Here is a 24,587-nt window from a genome sequence, read left to right as displayed (position 1 = left end):
ACCCTGTCTACAGGCAGCTCTGTGCAGCAACCTGCTTGTTCTTGATGGAGAGAAAAAAAATGTTGTACCTTTGGATTGTTAAAGTCCAAGTTACAAGAAAACACGTGAACCTCATGAGCATAACAGTAGCTGCATCCACCAAGTTGCAGCACAGGGCAGTGCAGCTGGACATTCACTTTGAAAGAAGTCATTCCTCTTCTCAAGCCACAGTGCACCCTGGGAGCAGAGCCCAGTGCAGCTGGGAAGGTTTATGGGTCAAAGAGCTGTGGCTGCACCAAGACCACTCACCCTTTCCCAAGACACAACACGTTGAGCCTAAGGACAGTCAGCCATTTCTTCTTCAAGAAAGCCACTGGTAAGAAGAAATAAGCAGGTGGAAAAACCAAAGAGCTACTGCTTTTGCTAGTTGAGGTAGCTGGACACATTACAGTCTGCACAGGGGCAAATGAGACAGTTCCCTGTACCTTTGCTGTCCTGAGCTCATCTGCAAAAACACACTGCACAAGGGATGCTGCTGTCATCAGCCAAACTGCCGAGTTTGAAGCTCCAGCTGTGGTGAAAGAGTATAAAATCATTACAGAATCCATCAAAGCAGTGATTTTAAGGCAAAACAAAAAAAATTCTGTGTATTTGTACAAGGGACCACATAGGATTTTGTTACATGACAGGGAGGTGACCAACAGAGACCATTTTCCTCCTAAAACCACATTTCCTGATACTTTGTGCCTGCTTAGGTTTCTCCTCCCATAGACAAGTTGCTTTGCTCAAACTCCCTCACAGTGGAGGAGAGCTGAAGAACCTTCTGCATCCCCCCCAACAGCTCTGGTAGCCTTGAATTCACCACAAAAACCAAGCTGGAAGCTTTGCATCAGATGAATGAAATAATGAGGTTGACCCTTCTTTCCAAACAGTTCACATTTATTGATAACAATAAAAAAAACCTTTTAAAGACTATCTGTATTTTATTACCAAGAATGAGGTATTACGTATACAAAACATATACAGGATTTGATATGCAGTTCATGAGTACAGACAGGAAAGTGCAGGAGGACATTGAGAACAGGGGAAAAAAAAAGCCAAAAGGAGTCATTGGTTGAGAGAAAGAAGAGTGATAATATCACACAACAAAAGACCAGGTTATGGGAAATGAATCAGACTGCAGTAATCAAGTCATATTGCCACAGCACTTTGCTTAGAGGAGGATGAACTATTGTTTTGCTGGAATTCCACCTCCCCACAGCTGTTTGTGCTGTCATGTGCTTTGAGCTCTGAAAGATGTGTTAAGATTAACAGCAGGGAAATCCCAAAGTGCCACTTTTGAGCCAGCTCAAGTGAAAAAACAAAACAGAGATCTTCAGACTTGAAAAAGTGACTGCAACTCAAAGCTCTACAAAGCCAGACACCTCTGGACAGATGTGGAGTGTTGAATGAAGCAGTTTCTTTAGAGTTGTCAGCAAAATCGCCATCTGAGAGAGAGAGAAAGAAAGAAAGAAAGAAAGAAAGGGGACCATCTTCAACCCTAGACAGCCTGGTAGATGGAAAGTGGCATTTGCCAAGAGCAACAAGCGTCATTACATTAAGCTCTCTGTGCCTCCTGCTCCCCTGTGCTTGGGAACATGGGATCCTGCATGTCAAGAATGAAACCACCTCTGCAGCATGTGGGGCTGCCCTTGAGTAGACAGCTCATAGCAGGAGCCCAGAGCTACAGCACAGGGAGCTGCTGGACACCAAAGTGGTGCCTGGCTCACACAACAGCACATCTGGGCAGCCTAAGGGACAGTCACACATAAATAGTTGAGCTCTAAGAGGGTGTGTGGAAAGATCAGGCAGGGTCTAACTACAAAAATCCTGCTTGCATTTCAGACTGGAATCTTCTCTGCTACACTGCCAGGTGTGGTTTGCAGCTATCTAGAAACAGGCCTTTGCTCAGCACTTCAGGCTGTTGTGCCTTTTGCTGGGCTCAGTGGGAAAGAACATCTGAACAAACGTTAACAACAAGAGTTCAGGTAGGAGTGCTTGGGCCTGGGTAGAGTAGGGGCAAAATCCAATACACCAGTTCACCACTGGAGTGGCAAAAGTGAATGTGGTTGAGTTGGCACTGCTTACACTGTCTTCAACGACCACTTCAAGGGAAAATCCCTCTGCTTTCTGCCTACATCAAAGCTTCCACCACTCAGAACCAAAGCAGTCTATTTCTGACGTGCACAGGGAAGGACAGGAGACAAGAGGCATTGAGAAGTGCATGGAAGGGTGTGAGCCATATCTCCTTTAGACTAATTTAAGCAGCAAGCTCAAGTTCTGCATAAATTCCTGACAAGAGAAGTCTCTGAGTAAAATCAATTCCTATGGAGTGTATTAAGGAAGTGAAGCTCCAGCACAGAGGTGGGAACAAATCCTCAGACCAACTCTGGATCAGCCCAGTGTGACACAGCAAGGGAGAGCCTGCTCTCTGCCTCTCTCTCCACAGTGCTTCAAGCACAAATTCAAGGAAAAGAATGAATTGCTTTAACCCATCAAGACCCAGAGCTCAAATTCTCCCCCTAAATGTGCTCATACAAAAGGTTATTAGTGTTTACAGTCTGTCCACAGCTCTGTGGGCATGCTTTGAAAAGAATGGACTCACAAAGTCAAGTATCCAGCAACTGCTTTTGTCTCAGACATCACTTTAGTGGTAAGAGGAAAAGAGTTTGCAGCACTGGAAGATCACAGGGGATTTCTTAAGATGCAAGGAATGTCCTGACAGGAGACTTGCAGTTGATCTCTAATGCATTAAGGAACATTTTTGGTAGGGTTTCTCTTTTTTTTTTGCTTTAACATTTACAGAGTTTAAAAACAATCAACTGATGAACTGGTTATTTTTCTTTTCAACGAGAGCCCTTGTGTTCAGAGTTAGGATTTGTGCACACTTGCAAATACATTTATGGCTGAGTTAGGAAAGAGGGTTAAAGAGACAAGCTGTTGGATCTATCAAGGATCAAAACCACTAAGTTTAAAATTCAAACAGCTACTTGACTATCTAGAAAAGGCTTTTGTGGGGTGGGGTTTTTTTGCACAATTGCCAGTTGAATATGCTGTATTGCAGTCAGCTGCCACAGGCGAGGGTCCAGCCATCTCATCCACTTGCTTTTCATCTCTTGTGGCACTACCTGGAAATCATGGAGCTGGAATGTGACTGGCTAGAAGAGGTGGTGGCAGCACTCAGCTGGGAGAATCCACTGTGGCTCGATTCAAGGCTGGTCATAGATCCCCTGCAATACAAAGCAAAGCAGTGTTAAGCTTCAGAACACACAAGGATTTTGATTTCTGCTCTGAATCAGCATTGTATTTGTTTGCACACTGAATAAAAAACAAATAACAGTTTTGGTGCAGATACTCAAAAGCTTTTCCCCCCTCACCACATAACATAATGGGGCCACCAAACACCTTGCAGAAAATGGATGCTGTTTCAAGAGACTGAGAACTAGATTCAGTCAAGCCTACCAACCGGCAGGCAACTGAACAGATTCAGTTCCATTTTGAGTTGCTCCTATTTCTACATGACAACCTGCCAAGCCCAACAACTCACACAATGCCCTCCAAGCAAAGTGACCAGGGATGATTACAGTAACTAATTACCCCTCTTACACATCAGTTGCCCCCAGTGCCAATACTGACTGGGTTTTGTTTCCTTTTTTGGAGGCCTAAGAAAACTCAAGTACTGACAATTTACTTGTCAAGTGACCTTGACATTGGTTTGTTCATCTGAGTATCAGCTGACATACCTGAAATCTTCAGATCCTATCACTTCTGTATAGTACATCACTTTGCACTTGTGAGAGGAGACCTGTAGTGATGCTAACACATCATCCACACGAGGCAGGTTGGTTGTAGCACAGGCAGGCATGCTATGGAATTTCCACTGGAGAATATAGAAGCCAGGCCACCTGGTCACATGGGATCCCTGGAAGCAGTCACAAATTAAAAGTTAACTTCATTAACACAAAGATTTGTAGGCTTTACATTTCTTTTCCAAGCTTAGAAAAAACTGTCTATGTGCCCATATAGTTTTCCTCCCCAGTTCCAGTATTTTGACTCAGCCAACTGGCAGTGCTGGGCAACTCTCCTCACACAGCAGAGCTTATAGAAGTCACAACACCAGTGCAGTGGTTCCTCCTGCTTTTTGACAGTTATCAAGAGGTTAGGACTTAAATATAGTGAAAAAAAGTTTTTGTTTAATCGATCCTTTCTTCTCATTAACAACTGTCCTGTGAGACAGTGCAAGAGCAGCCGAGGCTCCTGCCTCACAGAAAGTGCACTTCCAGAGGTCACTGCCCAGACTTCCAGTTTAACACATCTGAGATGACTTAAGGGGCTCCTTTTTCAAAGGCTCTTAACTCTTATTTCAAATCAAAAGGAATAGCAATGGCAGAGTATGACTGCAGTGTGCTGCAAATACTATCAAACTTGGTAATTAAAGGGTAGGTTGCAAGTGCCATTAAAAACCCTTCAGGAACCTTGACCCATAGGACACTCCTTTGGTCCCTGTTACAGGGACAAGCACTCAGCAGCTGAGTCTTAATTTCCAGATTCCTCTCATTACTGAGGTGAGACAATGATTTTTTTCAAACATAGATTCAGAAACTAACAGCCCAAATTGCAGCACAAAGCATGTCTTGCTGCTTCCTAGATGTGCACTTTCTTCTAGGTGGCTTCCCTTTTCCCTGCTGATCAATCTCAGTCACTATTGTGCTGAGGCAGCCTCCCCCTCCCAGCAATCCAATCCCTTTCCCTGCAGCAGGGAACAGCTGAAATAGTGCCCCCAGGCAAGCAGACAGCCCAGAGCTGCAGCACCACTCAGCCATCAATACCAACTGTGAATGAGGACATGTAATCTTGGAGCCTCCACCTGCTCCCACAGGAGGATTCAGCCTTCTTACCTGCACACTCTCCCCTTCTTTGCAGATGAGAGGAGACTCCACCATACTGTAATCACGCCCCAACTGCCAGACTTTGTCTATCAACTGGACGTTGTTCCCACCAGGACATGTAATACTGTGAGCTCCCAGAGAGTCCTTTTTAGGAGGCTGTGGGGCTCTTTTGGAATGAAAGATGTTAAAAACAATGTCGCCCTTGCACACATCAAAGTCCCACGTGATCACAGATGAGGCATCCACAATCTGAATGAGAACCTGAGACACAAAAGTCATATTAGACAAGAGCAACCTGCTCAGTAAAGACAAAGGATAGAGCTTCTTATTGATGGGCTGTTTCAACTATTAAAAAGTTACTGTAGATACAAATTCTCTCCTGATGGAGTGCCTTTAACACATGGCTTTCAGAAGCTCTCAAGTAGCTTGAGAGAATGTTTGTCTTTGCTTAGAAGGATATGGCTTTGACTGGAACAAAAAACAGTGACATTTTCTAAATGGCAACAAAATGATACCAGGAATAGTCACCAATTTCAGCTACTAAAGCATCATTAAGCAGCAGAACTATAGAAGAATGAGGTGGAAGCATAGCAACTAAAGAGAGTTCTAAGCATTTTTCAGTTCAAAGAGTCAGAGTCCAGGGCAGGGGGCTGAGATGAAAGAAAAGAAAGGCAGGCTGCACCCATACCTCATGTGGAGCTCCTTTGAAGACACTTGCTGACTGGTAGATTGTTTCAGTCCAAAGCTTTATGTCTTCATTTTCCAACTCTTCTGCTGTGCGGTACAGGGACTTGGGGACCAGCCCACCCTCTGGTACTTCACACTAAAAGCAAGAACAGCCATTAAGAAGCATTCTTCCTGTACATCCATGCCCTGCCATACTCTCTGCCTACTAGCTTCAGAGACACTCACATTCAGCAACTCCTCCAAAGAATATGAACAGAGTTTGAAAGTACTTTTATGGCTTGTACATCATATAGGCAGATTTATTTTACCATGATCTGGTTTAGATGTGAGTTTACAGTATCAGACACCAGAGGAACACATCTTATATATGCACACCAGGTACCACCACAGAAAATGACTGTGCAAATGCTGTAGTGATCACCTACACTGCCCTGGACTGAAGACAGATGTGAGCCACTTAATCTGGATGAAAGTGGCAATAGTAACTCAGTCCAAAAACCAGAGCCTACAGAGACCTGAAAGGACTGGGGTAACTACACTGAAGGATGATGGGGAGATACAGTAAGTTTCCAAATAGGTTAAGCCCTGCTTGCAGATGTGCTACACATTTCCTTGGACTCCTTATGGTACCAGTTCTTTTAGGTGACACTCTTCTGATTAAGCTCATGGTGACAGCTCTTGCTCAGTGTTGTGCTACCCTGTCTGCTTGAATTTGTAACTAAGAATATGGCTTTAAACCATGCTTGGCTTTCCACATCATACTCCCTGGCTCCCAACTACATTAGGAATCATTTTGTGCTTCCAGGCTTCTTTGTTTAGAAGAGTAGAGGGGGAAAATTAAAACCCACACAAATGAATTCCTTCATGCACTAGTTTATATTCATACCATGCATTCTCCACCAAGGAAGTCAGGGATAATTTCTTTATCAATGTAATCCAGCAATCCTCCAGGACCCTGGTAGTCATTCCCAGCATAAATAAGGAACTTCTTTCGTGTGTTGTCATCAATGAATGGACTAACCTGCAACGAAAAACAGGCTCCCATATTTTCCTTTCCTCTCTGAAGCAATCATTGCACTGTTACCACCCTTGTTAGGCAGAGTTCACACTACAAAGCAGCTAAATTGACTATGTAAGCAAGTTCTTAGGTAGTGGTTTTTGATTGATTCCAGGAACTCTACAAAAGAGATATTGCCAAATGGTAACTTGTCATGCTTATAAAGCATGATCTCTAAATGGCTTTTACAACAAGTGTGCAGCAGTGTACTGAGACAGCTGAAGGCTACCTCGAGTTACAAACATACCAGTGTCCAAAGCACAGGGAATACTCGAGGTGCTCGTAGGATAAGAAGACGACCCAAAGTCTCAGGGTAATTAGCTTCCACCACCTCAATGATTCTCAGCAGTGCTTTCACACCAGGTCTCCACAAGTGCCGCATGTTCAAGCCCTCTAGATCTACCAGACAGGTCCAAGAGCTGAGTTTGAAAAAGTCAAAAATAGAAAGAAAAATCTCAATAGCATCAAGTTTCTTATGCCAGTGGCCAGTGGACTGAAATGTGTGGACCCCACTGCATGTTTTGATTTCTTCTAGTTCCCCTCCTTGCCTTGCACCACCTGTAGACACTGGAGTTTAAGGTCTTTAGAGCAAAAACACCGCAAGAATGTGCCAAGCACATTACAGAATATGTGCAATGATCACTTTGCAAAATCCTGTTAACAGCCAGCCCAAATGTTAAACCATTGCTTTTACTAGGAAATCAATTAAGTGGCCACGCTGCTCCTGTGAAGCAACTTCACATTTGTGATGCTCATTTCCTACTACCACAGAGCAGTAACAGTGCCACTACACGTCAGAGCTAATTCTGTTGTCAGATGTCAGGGAGGGAAGTCTCTCCTATAGGATATGTTCTTAATACTAAAGACTGAGCTTCAGCATATGCTTTGGTTACTTTCCAAGTTCAGGTCTAGCCCTGGGCACGAATTCAAGATTTACAGCTGTGCTGCACCAGTTAGCATCCATTCAATTATGCATAAGGCTTCTATGAAACAACAACTGCTTCTCTGGTTCACTTTCAAATGTTTAATATGTAGTCCTCTAGGATTATTCTACAAATGAAGATCCAGCAGGCAGCACAATTTCAGTTACACAAGAAATGTGTTCTCCTGGATGTCATCTCTCACTGAGAGCAAGGACAGCAAGTTCTTTATCAGGGAAAAGATACAGAGATGTACCACACATCCCTGAACCTTCACAGATTAAGGGAAGGAGTCAGAAAATGAAAAGAGCCCAAGAAACAACTTTTCTGTCCAGGGCCAGTCCTGGATCCATTCCATATCCTTACATTCATTTTACAGTTAACACTTTCACAAGTGTCCCCTACAATGACTTAAATATAGTCCAGCAAGCCATTTCTGACTGAACTTCACAAGTCATGCCAGTACTTGGCAAACCAGGCCCTAGGTTTCAGAGGAGCCTCATGACCTTGCCTTGGATCAAGAGCTGAGTAACTGCATATAATAAATAGAGAATGCTAACAAGAATTGAGTGTAACAAGCCTTGGTATGAATGAACTATGAAAAATAGATGAACTAGGAATGAATAAATGACATGACAACACCACCTGAAACTACTAGCTATGTTACCCATGATTTTTATGACAGCATGATTTATTTGGCAGCCTGTACCAACCTCTGTCTGTAAAACCCCCCTGAAACAGAAATGGGAGGTAGTCTGTACTGCTTTGCAGACATCCAACAGAACAGGGTAGAAGCATAGCACCCCTCATGCAGAACTGTTATGAGCACAACACAGACTGCTAGAGGAAGTGGTGTGCTTGTGCAGATTTGCTCCAGTGGTAATTGGGGAGGCTCTTGGTTAACTGTAACTGTGATTGCACCCACATGCAAGGCAAGGCCTACACTTTGCTTGCCCCATTTAATACATTTTGCTCAGCAGCATCACATTGCCTGATGTTCCCCCACACACTGTGAAACCATGTTAAATCTCAAAGAGCAGACCCACTGGTTGTATTTTACCTTATGGGCCTGCCAAACACTTTCGTGTTCTCTTCACATCGCCTCAGTCCTTCTTCATTTATTGAAAGAACCTGTACAAGAAGACACATCCTTTAGAGGAGACAACCTTGAGCTCAGTAGTTTTATTTAATCTTTATCCTATCTACTATCTCAAACCAGCATAAACTTTACTTTGCAAAGAATGAACTAGAAATCACTACACTTACCCCAGTGGGTGATCTTGTTGAAAAAGAAAACACGTTTTTCCATAAAAGCAGCTAAATGCGAACAAGATCCTCCAGAAAACTGAGACTCAGGAGTGATACAGAGAAGTAGCATGCCTACACTCCTGCCTCTTCAAGCATTGATTTCCTATTTACTCAGAAATTAAAGCCCTCTTCTTTTTAAGTCAAAGAATGCAACCTTGAAACAGGCTAAGGCAAGCAAATCAAATTCAGTATGTGGCAGAAATGCCCCTGGAAGAGAAAAAGTAAAACCCAGTCCCTGTTTCCAGTGGTTATTACAGCCATGACTGGAATGATCTAGGAGTCAAAAAGCCACCATTGCAAAACTGGAATTCTGCCAGCTTTCTGCTTGGAAACTGTGTAGAACCACAGTAACAGTCAGTGATGCCTCAAGAGAGGGCAAAGTTCCAGGCAAGCACTTTTTCTTTAGAAATAAATTACTCTTATCCTTGAAATACAGGCTTAACAAAATCTGAACATGGCATTTTCTCTTCTGTACCAATGCAGAGACTGGAAGCACTGCACAAGCTGCAGAAGAATGTGAAAATGCTAACTGGTAACTATGGGAGCTGCCAAGAACAACGCCTTCCTGCCATGGCTTTGCAGTTGGAAAGAATGCACATCAGCTACCAGGAGCTTTCAGATGCACTCAAACCAAAACCAGAGGGAGAGCACACCAAAATACCCAGTGTGATGAATGCTCTGGCAGAGGAAGAAATTTCTAAACAAAAATTTCACATTGTTAGCAACTTGTTGGCTTGAAAAATACTCACATATCGGAGCAAGGCCTCTTCCCCCAGAGCTCGCACCAAGCCTTTGGTGTCCATCTGCCCCAGCCTCAGCACGTAAAGCGGGCGACCATCTGAACAGAGAGAACAAAGCTATCAACATCACACTTATTTTTACAGCAGACAGTTTGTGTGAGCCAGTTTTATCCTAAAAATGCAAATGCAAACAAGTCAGAGTCAGTTTCAACTTTGTTGTAAGAGCTGGAAGAGGGAGAACTTGGAGCAGACAGCAACGTAAGCTTTACCCTGTCCAGCTACACCACTGCCTGTAAATGAACAGCACAAGTGTCATGGAGATGCCTTGATGCCAAAAATAGTTTCCTTATCTGCAAGGAAAGTTCAAAGGACTTCCACAACTGCCACCAGTACACGTACACAATTAAAGACAAAGACATTAAAGACTATAATTAACCTCCAGGACAGGTAAGGGAAACATGCTTCCTGCAGTATCTGCTGAAGTCACATCTTTCAGTTATGTCATTACAGATTATGCAGAACTGGCACATAGACTCACTTATGCAGGTTAAGCCTGGTGAGAACAGACTGTTCCAGAGATCAGCTTCAGACAGGCCCTTTGCATTCAAGGTCTTGCCTTTCTATGGCTATCTTACTGCATACTGGGGCATCCTGATACTGGCCAGGGTAGAAAGGCATTAATCTTAACTGCATTAGCTCAATTTGAAAATCAAAGCTTGCATTTCTGGCTCTTCATGATAGGAGCTAGTTGTCTGCAACAACTTCCATCCTGCTCCCAAAGCTATGATGCATTTTTAAAGTTCTGCTCTACCTATTCTAGTATTCAAGCTAAATAATCACCAACTTCTAAACCTGAATATGCTAGGACACATACAAAACAATCAAAGACAAATAAGCTCACTACATAAAAATCTCCCTGAAGTCCTGCTGTCTGTTTAGCCTCACTCCCCTTCAGTAATTGCAAAGAGAGGTATCAAATGATCATCAAGTCCTTTGGGACACAAGGAAAGAAACTGTCAAGACAGGCTATTAAAAAACCAACCAAACAAGCCAAAACTGCAAAGTCAAGGCAAGCCATTTATTTGGCAAAGACACTACCCCCATTGAAGCTGCCAGTATTTTCTATTTTATCAGGTGCTCCAAGAGGAAATGTTATTTTAACATCAGCACACATTTATCTTGGAATGTACTGTTTTGCTTTTGAAACACTAAACAAAAAGTGCTATTAAGCCTCATATCAGGCCTCCCTCCTCCCCTCCCCAGATACACAGGCATCTGAACCCACACTAACAGCTTATGAACCCCACTCCATCCAAATGACACAGCTCAGCTGACAATGCTGTTATCACTCTACATTTTATACTCCATGAGAGCTATGTGATTTAAAAGCCCATTTGATTGAAGTATTGCTGTCAAAATAAAAGCCACTCAGATATCTAGAAAACTCTGCTAATGGCAAGCCAAAATAATAACTTTTATTCTTTTGCACCAACACCTCACTCTAGACAACACACTTCATAATCACTGCTGCCTTTGCTTTAGCACTACAAGCTATACAGGATCCAGCTAACTCCAGTTTGAGACTTCAGCTTATGTGGGAGGGAAAGGAGCAATACCAGAAAAAAGGGTTTGAGAACCTACCACTGTAAATTTTAAATGGCAGAGAGCTGCTCAGTTTTGAAGTTCTGTTTGCATTATTGACAAATGCAGGCTTTACCTTGTGGGTATCCTGCAGAAGACATCAAAGGAACAGGAAAGGAAGGGAGGGGGGACATGAAGTTCACCACAAGGCTGAAAAACTTCTCAAAAACACATTAAACAACCCTTTGATGCATTCTGTACTCTACTACTCACTGGCTATTGACAGAGGAAGTCTTTGCAAAGTAAGGACAAGGAACTGAGATAAAGGCAGACCTTAATCAAAGGTCTTTTTCTCTACAATCTCTACGAGCATTTTCTGAGTTTGAGGCCTGTCAAACCCAAAGCAGCAGAGGACAGCCCTTCAAGCTCTTCAGCTTTAGAGTGACTAAATTTCTGCTATGTCCTCTCTGTCTCCTGGCCACTAGTGCTGACAGCATCCTGTCCTGTTCCACACACTTCTTGAAACAGGAAGAGCTATCAGAAACAATGAGGCCTAGGGGGGAAAAAAGACTAAATCAGAACACAGATAGCTCACAGTCAGAGATCATTTCCTTATCTAAAGAGCACAGCTTGCCTCAAGCAACAAATTCCAAAATCTTTCATTTCTATGTACATAATAGCAACAAGATCCATGCATCATAAAGCAAGTGGAGAGATGGGGGGGATGTCAGGCTTCATCATCCATGTTTTAAAGATCTGGCTGTGGCTCACCACACAAAGGGAATGCAGCCAAAGCTTTTTCCCTTCTTAAGCCTTCCCTATTTGATTTTTTTAACATCCCATTTATCATTAAGCTGACTGCAATGCCAAATAACCATTTATGCCATCAGCAGACTTACATTACATCAGAAATAGGTTGATTAGAAAGATACTTATTTACAAACATCTTTTAATCACTGAAAGAGAACACTCAGCACTTGCATAACACCTTTCTAAGCAACTCAGACCACTACAGAAGGGCAATTTTTAACTTTGTGCTAGAGCTCTTAATAAAGTATGTCAGGGTTAGTCAGAAAGATTAGGACCTGGGAGTCTGCCTGCACCAACTAAGCAGCATTAGTACATAACTGAGAAGTTCCAACCATCTTTGCAGTCACCTCTAGTTAACAGAGAGACAATCATCACCTTGAATTCAGAACATAAATGGCTGTTCAATATCCAGCCTCTAGAACATACCTTTGTCATGGTGATGCCAGCCTCCTGCATAGTAATCTTGGAGTACTTGAGGAGGGTTCCAGGTGTCTAGAATATAATCTACCTGGTGCTGCTTTCGCCAGGTCAGTGACTGGCAAAGGATCTCTCTTGCTTTATCGATGTTGAAGTCCCGGGCACGCAGGAATCTTAAAATGTGTTCATCCTTTGGGATCTAGTAAAACAAACCCCACACAACCAAATCTATTTTCATATCCAAGGTTTGAAACAAGAACAAAAAAAACCAACAAAAGATGAAAACCACACAGCCCTGCACCAACCAAAGAGGATGGTATATAACACTAGAAGTTACTCAAGCACATCAGTCTTAAGTCTGCAACAAAGACATGTTGCCCTGGCAGGTGCTGCAGGTACCTTGACTTAAAGGATGCAAAAATCTCATGAACTCATTTACACCTGTATTACTATACCAAGTCAGTGCAATTTAAATGAATCTAGGGATGAAACACAGACTGTATTTCTTGTTAGTAAAAGGAAGGTAACACAGGCAAATCACAAGCCACTAGAAAACCCCCAGCCTTGCTACCAGTGATTTAACTGGCCATATTGCTTCCCTTTCAGTACTGCAAGTAGGGATACAGATTCAAGAACATGATGGTTGGCCAAAACAAATGTAAAAATCAGGTTATTTAAGAACTAGGCAGACTTACATAACTCATTCCTCTGTACTGGTTTACTGACATTCTGAGAGGCAATCACACTAATCATTTAAGCACCTTGGCTGGCAAAGTCAAGGTGGATAGCCACATGAATTTGTCACCACTGTACAGACTCAATTTAGGTTTTAATCACGGAGGGCCACTTAACAGGAAAGGTTAGCCACAGGAGGTGTGGGGCATGATGTTTCATCCAGTCCACCCTCTATACCACACATTTTGAGAGAGAGTCACAAGAGACTACCAGTGACATACTTTGCCTTTGTGTGTCTCCTGGAGCCACTGTCTCAATCGAATGAGGCAGCTTTCCTGTATTGGTGTCAAGTCACCCAGATACCGCTTGATGTAGTCTGCATCCAGCTTGTCTAAAAGGAGATGTACATGTGATTAGAGTGGTTCTGAACTGACCCCAAAGTAGCACACGATCTTATTTGCTGATCTCTGAAGCTGAGAAGCAATTGCACTGTGCTCTGTGCAGTCAGAACTGAAGTTTCTTTGAATCAATGAAAAGATAAGCAAAAGAACACATGTTGTCATCTTAATGGTAAAGCAAGAAGGTAAATTCTCCTTCTGCAATCCAGAAATAGAACCAGGGATTTCAACACAAGCATTTTACCAGTATATTTGTCAATCCACAGCACCATAGGGCTGCTTGCTTCTGGAAATGCTTACAGAAGCTTTCACCTAGATCATCCAGTGCAAAGACTTTGTGAAAAATCCCTTATTAACAGTGGAAGGAAAGTGCAACAGAAGACTGCTCAGGGAAGCTTCAGCTTTTTCTTCCCCATTATTCCTATAGTTACACCCATCCCTGTATTTCAGGGCAAGAAGTAGGCCATTCATTTGCAACTTAATGAACAGCAAAGAGGGGGTTTTTTTGCCACTCATATCTTATCTTCATTTAGTAAAAAGATCAGCCCATGACAGCTATCCAAGAGACCCAACGTTATTGCTTTGCAAGCCTGCACTTCAGCATTGTGTGTTACCCAACAAACTGCCAATGTGAAGATTTCCAGCTGCCCATTTGAAGCAGCACAGTGCTGGGAGCCTCTACAGTATAAAGAATCCCACTAAACCAGGTCAGACCAGCATACCATCAGGTGTTCCTGCTGTGGGCTCCGAAGGGCTGCTGGAGGTGTTGAGGATCTCCTTATTGTTCAAGCCCTCCATTGTGGCAGAGTCTGGTATATTGATAGCAGGTGAAACTGGTCTTCTTGTGTGGGATGTACTGCTCTCCAATTTACATGCAACAGGAGGAGTCCAACGAGGAACAAAAGTTATCCCTTCTTCCTCCAGTTGCTTCAGGTAGTATTCTATTATTTCTTTTCCCTTCAAAAAGGAAAATGTTCTTCAGCTACTAAACCAACCCTTTAGACACAGACAGGATTCTAGAGATTCCACTTGAAAACACAAGACCTAGACACATATGCTGCCCGAGCTGAAGAGTAAATAGCCCAGCTTTTTGAGCAGAGCAGCCTGTTAATTGGCAGCAGCTACATTGTCTTTGGGTAACTTGGAGCCAGGCACTTCCTTCATGACTGCAAGCTCACCTTTTTAATATTGCTGGTGTACTGCTTCATGGCAATCTTTTCCACTGTGCTTTCAAAACCAAAAAAAGATTTTATATCCAGACTTGCTGACTGTTCAAAACAGGTCCAGTCTTCATTGTCAGGGTGAACCTGTTAGTTAAAAGAAGGTCATACATTTGTTACCCTTTTCAGTTTTTTGTTTGACAGGTTCACAGTCAAAAATATTCAAGTAGATTTTGCAGTTTTTTGCTTCATTTGCAGAACACAGTGTGGGAAAGGTAACACTAAAGAACAAAATATTGAGAAGCCCTGACAGACCCATGGCTAGAACAGAACATTGTTTTCTCAACAAGAAAGGGGAGGATAGAGTATTAGTGCACTAGCCAAGAGCCAAAGGACTGGCACATTTATCCAGTTAATACCATCTCATTCAAGATATGGGCTGTGACACTAGAAATTGTGGAATAGGGTAAAATACTCTGCAGCAAACCTGCTGCTGTTGCAGTTCAAATGACAGAGCAGGCCAACTAGATTGAGGACTCTGGCAAGTGCAGTGTAAGCATTTCCAAGCACTGTAGTCTAGACATGCTTGCAACAGACTGCCATAGATTCATCCTTTGTTGACCAAGGAAGTATTTGTGTCTCTCTACTTTGTTCTCCTGTGATAATGCTACAGAAAGATGTGTAAACTATTCATTTGATTGACAGCTGAATAAGCTACTGTAGAGAGCTCAGCTTTCTCCTTAGCTTATATCTTAACTTGCTGAGATGACCCTGAAACAAAGATGTTACTACTTATGGTTAGTCTAGATCTTAAAGGTCTTTTTCAGCTTCAGTGATTCTAGGATTGGTGATGATGCTCTGAAGGAAAGCTGTTTTCTAATGTCTCTTCAGCTAAAAATGACTCTTTTAGGGAATTTCCAGGCTGGGCTCTGAATTTGTGATGCAAGCATCACACAAGGCTGGACTTCTGAGCAGGCAACTGTCCTGATGCCTTTATGTTCCCCTCTGCCTCAAACTATGCTAAAACTGACTGGGAATGGTATCAACTCTTTATAACATGGACAACTACAGAGAAAAACCCATATACATGCCTTAATTTGCTCCTGCATTTTCTCAGAATCATAGAATGGTAGGGGTTGGAAGGGACCTTTTGGGAATGAGGAGTACAAAAATAGCTTGTACAGCCTAAATACATAAAAATCATAACAACAACACTTCAGAATCTTCCTGTTCTTTCATAAGTTCAATTGTAAAATAACTTTCATAAGAATGAAATTTCACAAACAATTTCTTTCTTGAATTAAAATCCTGGGTTTGTTTTCAGAAGCTAATTTTTTGGTTAAGTAGAGCAAGAAGACACATTGTGTTTTGTACATATTTAGCACTTTTCTGTACAATATTTCTCCTGTTTAAACAGGGTTTTCACAGATCAGTTGCAGGTGGAAAAGTGTTTTTAAACCTGCCTTGGAAGTAATTGCAGAAATAATTTTTCTAAATCAGATTATAGCATCAAGTGGGTTTCACATCCACTGACCTTTTAACCATGGCTCTGTACACAATAGAAAATGTTTTCACCTGCATGTAAGAAGAAAGCTACAGCACAAAGAAACTATTACATCTGCTAGCTGTGATTTGACCTTTAACATCGAGGTTTTACTGGTATGTGTGGTGCAGGAGCCCATGGGTATTGGCTAAGCCATTCAAAAAATCCATGACCAGTAAGCAGCCTAGACTCCTTTGTGTCAAAAAAGGTCTGCACTGAAGATCAAGAAAGATGGAAAGAACTAGGTTAAAATATAGATGACTCGAGGCACATTTGTCTGAGTTGAACAGAAGGCAAAGAAGCTACATTGAACTTTCCTTTAACAGTTCTGTCAGAGTGTCATCACCCTCACCAGGTCCCACACTGCTATTACAAACCACAGATTTGCCCAAACAGAGCTGCCAAACACAGCCAATTACATTGTGTTCTGCTCTCTGAGAAGACACTCAAGGAAGAGGGTGCCAAACTTGTTTCAGTTCTTCAAGCAAGTGTGTTACATTTACCACTAACAACAATTACCACTCAGGGCTGTGTGTTGCTTATTTTTTTCTTGCAAGGCAAAAGCCAAGAACAATCCAACTTCTGTTGATGAGTCCTGAAATCTAAACACTGACTTAGCTCCATCTGCAGCACCAGCAAGAGCCTGTTACTCACTGTGTAACAGCAGTGCTCGTTAATGATGACTCTGTTAGAGAAGGTTTCATTATAGGCTTCTATATGCAAAGTCCTTTCTCGTCTGTTCAAAGAGTTCTTCTGGACAAAGTAGACGTAATCCACTCCTGCAATCTGAGGAAGATGACACAGATTCCATTAAGATACAATACTCATGTGACATACAAAGGTATAAAACAGGCACTTGAAACCTCGTCACCTTTTTCAATAGCCTTGGGGCATCTATATCCAGCTTACAGCGCCGTTCAATCACATGGATGGCTTCATCCTCGCTCTTGTACTCATTTACAGTGTCACTGGCTACAAACATGGGGATCAGAGGGCATGTGGGAAACCTCCTTTCATATGCCTATAAAGATGAAGAAACCACAGTTAATTCCTGAGGGTGTGCATTGGCTCCCTTGCTGGCATCACCAGCATTTGGAGGCACAATGCCCTTCATACCTTTCGTAGGAGGGACTGAGCCTTCCAGAAGTCCACACCAGAGCTAAAAGAAAGTCACAGTGCATTCCAAACAATCTCTTTGTTCATATGTTCCTAATAGAGCCCTTTCCAGGTAAAAAATAAATTACCACACAAAAAACCATCCCCTTTCTCCCTCCCTCCAAAGGGAAATTGCTCACAGTGACAAGCCTCTTGTGAGCAGCAACAGGAAAATAAGACCCTCTAGTTCTAAAATGCCACAAGACTAAACAATTGCTGGATTAAAAAATCCCCACATGTCAATTATCAGTGTTTCACCAAGCTGTCTAGAGAGTTATCCATACAGCTCCCAAAGGTCTAATAAAAACCTTTCAAAACCTATTTCTTAAGCTAACAGATCTCTCAAGCTCCCTCTGCACAGATGATTCATAATTACCTCACTGCACAGGTTACCAGCCTACAGTAAGGTACTTCCAGTGCAGTGAGGTCATTCCATACTCCCAAAAATAAATGCTTTTTGCAATATGCAGAGCTAGCAATAGCTTGGCTTCTGGTTAAAGAATATAGCCATGTAAATAAGCTCATCTCTTAAGTATCTGACACATTGAAGGTGGAAGTAAATGAGAGACACTTGGAAAGGGTAGCAGTAAAGAATCTGTGATCAGCAAAACAGGTAAGAGGAAAATGGGAGTAAGTATTGGACTTCAATTTTAGAATTACTGTGGCTGGAGAATGCAACACAACTGGAGATTGGGGTTTTCTTCCCCCCTTTAGTAGTCACTAATGTATCTCCACTTATCTCTGGCTTTTCTTCTTCATGGGGTGGCAGTAAATTAACTAATTATTTAGCCACCTTTCCACAATCTGAATTCTTTCACTTTTATTATCAGAACACAGCAGGCTTTGGTGAAAGGGAGAGCAGAGTGTGAAACAATTCTTTAAAGAGATAAAATATCCACCCTGCCTTTTTAGATGATTTTAACTGCTCTGAATGTAGCTGAGCTGCAGCAGCAGAACAGCATCAACCGGGAGAGGGTGCAGAAGAAAATAAGTAGCACCTGCAGAAAGTATGTAGTGGTGGCACTTGGACAGAAAAGGTCCCTTCATTCTCCTCTTTATAGCAATTAAAGTACTTAATTTGTTATCAGTATTCAAACACAGTTTGAACACAGTGTTACTATCACGACAGTGGTGTAAGGCACTAAAGCAGTGTCAGCTTTTTGCCCCCCGTCATGCATATTTTGAAACCATTTTTGCAGCATGATTGGCCTGAATTCATAAAGCTCCTCTGCAAGGTAACATACCAGAAGTATAACCAGTGAGTGAGCACACATGCTCTTTTTTTTTTCCAGACTTTTCATCTGTGCACAGCTGCTTTGGTTTAAATTCAGAACAGAAATAATTTCTGGGTTTCAAGAAACACATGCACAATAGAAGTGACAGAGCATTAGGGCTGTAACACAATAGCAGGCAGGGGGAAAAAACCTTTCCCAGCTTCAAGAGAATGGGAGGATGGGGCCCATTAATATGGTATAAGAAGTTTCTTCTTTCTTTCTTTTGGCTCTTGTTCGGGACAGAAGGCTGTACAATTTAGTTGTCCAAAGGTACTTCAGCCCTCTCCCTGAATGAGTTTCAGCATTCTTTCTAAATTAATCTCTATTTTAACTATATTGACTGTGGCTAGAAAAAGATTTCCAGAAGAAGCAGGATTGAGAAGTGCTTCTGGTTTTCACATTGTTTCATTTAATACTTCTATTTTATTTGAGGACCTTATGCTACAACCATTATTTTCATTATTTTCTAGACAGAAGTCTCCTTCACTGCATACATCGATTTATTTCTCATCTTAGTCCTCAAAATGCTTCCTATTTGCCCCGTGAACACTTCCAAATTACAACATTAACTGCTCCTAAGTATTTATTGAACTGTGAGCAAAACAAAAAAAAAGGCCCAAGAAGAATTTGTTGTTCTGAATGGGAAGACTGAATTGAATGTGCTCAGTTTTGAAGAGAACAGAATCATCTGCCAAAAGTTGGCAAGCTCAATGCTTATAACAACAAAGTACTTGAAGGTTTCAAAGAGATTAACAGCAACACAGGGCTCTTTCTTGCTAAAGAACATGCACACAGAGTACTGAAAACTGTTCAGAGTCAATTTTATTGGACTCTGAAATTAGGCTGGTTTTATTTCTCTGTGTACCACTGCCAATATGTTCTTGTAACACATAATTTTTCAGCACAGCCATGTTTGAGGAAAAAGTGATTCTAGTAAACCATAGCCACATCAAAATACTCAATCTGATTTAAGCCTAGCTGTGTCTTCCACATGTGGCCAACAGTCGTCTTTCACACTGCAGAAAAGGCAGGAAAAAGCTGCTAAAGACTACAAGATACAAAGATGTCCCTTCACCAGGGACCAATACAGCACAGGAAGACCTGTAATTTGTGGTACAACACAATAAGAGACACATGAGTCAAAGCAGCATATGCATCACCAAGACTGGAGCTATTAAAAGAGCATGAGAAGATTAAAGGAAGATCAAACAGTGCTGCTGCTTTTCTAAGAACAGAATTGAATGGATTTTTCTGCGTTACTGAGCTGTTCTGAACCAGAAATTTTGTCCCAAGTCACTGCCAAGCAGACAGGAAATTACTGAACTGCACTGGCCAACATTCCTTTCATAGTCTGATAATGCTTGAGTATAAGATGCCCCACTTTTCCTGTGTGATAGGTCTCTCTTTACAAATAAAACCATTAGATACTACACACCTTTCTCTCAGGGTCTCAGTTGTACTATATAGATACCGTCACTAAAGACAAGTAGTGCCACGAAAGCAAAGCAGTTGCAGTAATCCCCATGGACTCAAGGATGAAATGCTGTTACTGTAGGACTAAACACATCCAAGAAGGATGTTACTTAATTTTACCATTTTCTTTTGACATGTAAAACATGCAGCATGTTGAGACTCTGCCTTGGAACATAAGTAAAATGCACAGGCATGCTGTGCTCAGCCTTAAAGTCTCTAGATCTGGCACTGGGCTTGACATGAAAAGTCATAATGTCTCTTTGGCTAAGAGAGCCATCTATATAAAGACTTTTTCCCAAAAAAATTGGTTTAAGCCTGCAATTCTGTTCACTAATAATGTGCTTTTACAATTTGCCACCAGCCTCTGGAACATTTGTGTACTCTGCTACATGAGAAGCTGGCATCATGCATCAAGAAAAACACAGTATGGTGAAGGAGCTTGAACTTCAAATTTCACAGGTTCATTACATAAACCCTTAACTTCCTTAATGCATGGTAACAGTAAGAACACTGACAAGCATAATTTCAACCAAAATAGCACAGTATTAAAGCTTCTTTTCCAAGAGCTTCCCTTAGCAACTCATGTTCAGAGTAGAGTCAAAATAACAGGATTTATTTTACTTTTATCTTCGCTGCTATTTCAGCTATGTTTAAAGACATGAAAGCTATTCAAAAGGGAGACTATTTAAAACCCATGGCAGTCATTTTTCATACCCAAGGGAATTAGCCTTGCTGCCTCTGTCCTTAGATTTTGGGATTCTAATACCAGCAATAATGGCATCCTTTAAAAATACCAGGTATGACCCCAACCCAATTTTCAGGAGTGAGAAAGACTCTGTTCTGGCATTTTGCTTCTTAAACCATGCCTAAAGCTAATGAAATACCTTGATAACAGGCATGTGCTCAGTCCTCAGGGGGGGAAAGTCAGCCATTTATGCAAATAAGTGTTTCAGCTTCTCTGACCGGATTAATATATTCCCAGCCTCTGCTTAAAGGACAGGGATTGTTCAGACTTTCCATTAGATGACTCAAAGCTAACTTCTATACTTAAAAGAAGAAAAGAAGATCAGACAAAGCTTGCAAGCAATCTTACACAGGTCTGTTTTTCTTACAGGAGCTGAATCCCCCAAGTAAGACTTCTAACCTGGTGAAAGAAGTAGGAATTTCAGTCCCCACTCTGCAAATGAAACACATTGTCTGCTTTCTTAATAGTTTTAATTGTGCTAAACAAGCTGTTAAGATCTTTTCTTTCTTTTTGATGTTTTCTGTTCAAAATTGCTAGGTCAGTAACCAAAGAGCAGCACAACATTCTCCAAGGGCATCGCATGAGAAGACAAGAAGAGATTCATCCTGGCAATCAAATCTAGTCTACACTATATGAATGCCACATACAAACCTTAATTTCTGCCTGCAATACCGGGCCTCATTTGGGTACTAATCTGCAAATGTACACCAACACTGCCCATGCTTTCCCATCTACTTGGAGTATGTGGCACTTCTGAATCAACATCAACAAGAAACAAACATCAAGCAAGATGCTGCCCAAGCCTGACAGGCTGCATTCCAGCAGCTTGATCATTCCTGCACATCACTCTATCCTCTTCCTGGCCTTGCATTAGAGCACTGCAGAGCCATAGCAAAAACGTTGGCTCAAGGGAACCCAACCAAGCTGTTTCAAATTCTTGCTAGTTGCATTTGGAAAGAAACAATTCTGCATTGGCTCTCACTACTGCTGCTCATAGCTCTTTACCATACTCTTTATAATAGATACATATGTTTAAAAATCATTTTACTTCTACAAGCAGTGAGTATGTCAGTGCCAGTGTGTCTCGTGTTAGTTCAGGTGGTAGTAATCATCTCAGGGGCGTGTGTGGAAGACAGCAGATGGTTGGAGTGGATACACCTCAAAGCTCTAGAAATAGTCAGAAAGGAGGGATGTGAACCAGACTGGAGCTTGGAAAAGAAAAAACAGCTTAAACATACAGGTAGTCAGCTCTTTGGAAATGAACACCTCTGTTACGCCAGTTCTGGAAGGACAAACAGTCCTCTGACAGAAGATCCTCACTGCTACAGCCAGAGCCCTGATGCCATGCAAGCAGCACAGTTAAACCTGGCTCTTCTTTGCAGTTAACTTCCCCCTCAGCATGGCCCTCCACGGCAGCCCTTGTTCAAAGTAGACTTCAGTGCTGGGTTTTTTTATTCCTCCACTGTGTTTTCACTTCATTAAATGTCCTCATTTACAAAGAGAGAGTTATTTTTTTATTGCTGGGAAACAAAGGCTGCTTGGCAGTGACTCTGTACTAAGAAGTCTCTCTGGAACAGACCAAGAAGGCTTTAGTTACACAAGATTACAGATGAGGCTTATGGGGACTACAGACAGCCTACCCAGAACAAGAGGCAGATTCAGACCCATGAATGAATGTATACCACCTCAAACAAATTTCTTATGTGCACACTTGTAGTCCTTTATAAATACAAGGCAGTTTAGCTAACCCTGCTTTTGACTTGCCTGTAAACCCTGTCCCAGCCTATGACTACTCAGATTTTCAAAGTACTGGGATAATGAGCCACTGTACAATTGGTGTTTGTATAAGTTGGTATTAGATGCAACAGACCTTCTCTACCACTTTCCTTAGCAGTTCAGCCAACACTGACTGATTTAAAGGAGGGGAATAAAGAGTCCAATTCTTCCATTCCAATTTCTACTTTAAAAAAGTGTGTAAGAGGGTCAAATTAGAATTAGAACACAATGCACTCCTCCAAAGCTCTTCCAGTAAGATAGCTCAGCAAGAACAACAAACAAAATGTTTGCATAACAACTTATCTCTGAGCAGGATATAAGCAATAAGGAAGTACATAAGGAAATATCTTGTGTGTAAGCCCTTTGTCTGAATTTAAAATTATAATCCTTCACCTGACTGAGAGCTACTCCAAAGATTTTAAGCAGCAAGACAAATGAAGCAGGCAGTGAGCATCCATTAAAAAGGAGGCTTCTGGGTTCCATCTCGTTTTGTTAAAAAGAAACTAAATCCAGTTGCTGCACATTTGAATACACCTTCATTTTAATACATTAATTTTGGAACAGGAAAGACTCTCCCACTCTATGAAGGAGAGAGGAAAATCTACCCTTTACAATCTGAGCTGTAGTCAGGGTGTGATTAGCAGAGAACTGGCAGAACATTCGATCTGACAGCCGTGCAGATGGCTCTGAGGGGACAGTTGCATCGTGTGATGGGATGTACTCTGGTTATCTCTGAAAACAAGAGCTGACATTCACTTGGTAAATGGGAGTAGCTCCTTACACAAAGCCACAGATGAAAAATTGCACAACTCTCCTTTCTCCCCATCACACTTCACTACACTAGCAGTTGTACTCTGATCTGATTTTACTTGGTCTCCTTCTGTCCTCCCTCTGCTACAGTCCAAAAGCATTTTAGCTGCTGTGGCACAAGTCACTGAGGAGCAGGATATACCCTCTTCACCTTCTGTTCCCTAGTACAAGACAAATTTGGCCAAATACTAACAATGACTATTAAGTATGTCCAAGATAAACCAAATAACCCTTCCATAAGCTGCACAGAAAAATCAATAGGACGTCAGCATCAATAAAACAAGCATTCTGCTTCATTTTAGAGACTGAAAAGTTCTTGTTTACTACAGAAGCATGAAGTGCTACTGACCTATGACATTCTGATTAAAGGATCATTACTGTATTAAGACTGTAAGCTTAGAGCACTGGGAACCATCAGTGCCTGCACTGTTCACATACAGCCTACCAAAGCAAAGCATTCCCAAGGAAATGACTTGACAGTTTGTACTTTGAAGGAATAGAGCCCAACTTTAAAGTTCCATAACACTATACTTAGTCTAAAATTTTGTTAAAGGGAGATGATAAATTTGTATATAATCATGCATCAAATCCTTTAACTACAATGGCTTTTCAGTTTTTAAAGTGTTCATTTTTTGGGTGTTTTTTTAATATAGCCCACACAACTACACTTTATTATACAAATATGAGACAAGTACTAACAACCATCTACTCTGCCCTCATTCTGTTCATGAATTCTAATTGAAGGCTAATTAACTTTTCAAACAGTGTTTTTCAAGCTTGCTTCTTCAGTCTCAGATGTTCTCCAATGCACTGAACAGAGCTTTCAGGTAGAGCATCCAGAAGAAAAATTGGCAGTGGTTTAAGATCTTACTGCAACGTGACATTTGAGATTTTTACAGTGCCCTGTTTGTGACACTGCAGTGAAGTGGCTCTCAAATGTAAAGGCCAGGTCTGAAGCTCTTATATTCACCAGACCAAAGGTCCAATCAATTCAAGAGAGAATCAGCACTGCATCAGTCATGACCACATAGACATTACTGGATCGATTCATTAACACCAGAGCTACACTTAATCTTGTTAAGAGTATGAAGTGCTGCTTACAGTATCCCTGACTCTAGAAAAGCATTTGAAAGTCAGTCAAGTCAGTAAAT

The 24,587-nt window shown here is 41.7% G+C and overlaps 1 protein-coding gene across 3 annotated transcripts in view; it reads right to left on the bottom strand.

Moving 5' to 3' along the window:
- Window positions 1-942: 942 nt before the first annotated feature.
- Window positions 943-24,587, bottom strand: part of SEC14L1 (SEC14 like lipid binding 1) — a 40,043-nt gene continuing 16,398 nt past the window's right edge. For 2 of the 3 annotated variants that reach the window (XM_062010580.1, XM_062010578.1), the window contains exons 3-16: window positions 17,075-17,224; window positions 16,858-16,989; window positions 14,679-14,807; window positions 14,223-14,457; window positions 13,384-13,493; window positions 12,437-12,626; window positions 9,629-9,717; window positions 8,632-8,702; window positions 6,899-7,070; window positions 6,481-6,615; window positions 5,596-5,730; window positions 4,917-5,168; window positions 3,762-3,940; window positions 943-3,248 (exon numbers count right to left, since the gene is read on the bottom strand). In XM_062010580.1, coding sequence (XP_061866564.1) covers window positions 3,143-3,248; window positions 3,762-3,940; window positions 4,917-5,168; window positions 5,596-5,730; window positions 6,481-6,615; window positions 6,899-7,070; window positions 8,632-8,702; window positions 9,629-9,717; window positions 12,437-12,626; window positions 13,384-13,493; window positions 14,223-14,457; window positions 14,679-14,807; window positions 16,858-16,989; window positions 17,075-17,224 — 2,085 coding nt within the window. In that variant the 3' untranslated portion in view covers window positions 943-3,142. Of the gene's footprint in view, window positions 3,249-3,761; window positions 3,941-4,916; window positions 5,169-5,595; window positions 5,731-6,480; window positions 6,616-6,898; window positions 7,071-8,631; window positions 8,703-9,628; window positions 9,718-12,436; window positions 12,627-13,383; window positions 13,494-14,222; window positions 14,458-14,678; window positions 14,808-16,857; window positions 16,990-17,074; window positions 17,225-17,319; window positions 17,363-24,587 lie in introns of all 3 variants that reach the window. The other variant, XM_062010579.1, reaches the window with a different exon arrangement.

The sequence above is a fragment of the Colius striatus genome, chromosome 18 (assembly GCF_028858725.1).
Source record: "Colius striatus isolate bColStr4 chromosome 18, bColStr4.1.hap1, whole genome shotgun sequence".
Lineage (NCBI taxonomy): Eukaryota > Metazoa > Chordata > Aves > Coliiformes > Coliidae > Colius > Colius striatus.
This window is presented reverse-complemented; position numbering and strand designations above follow the sequence as displayed.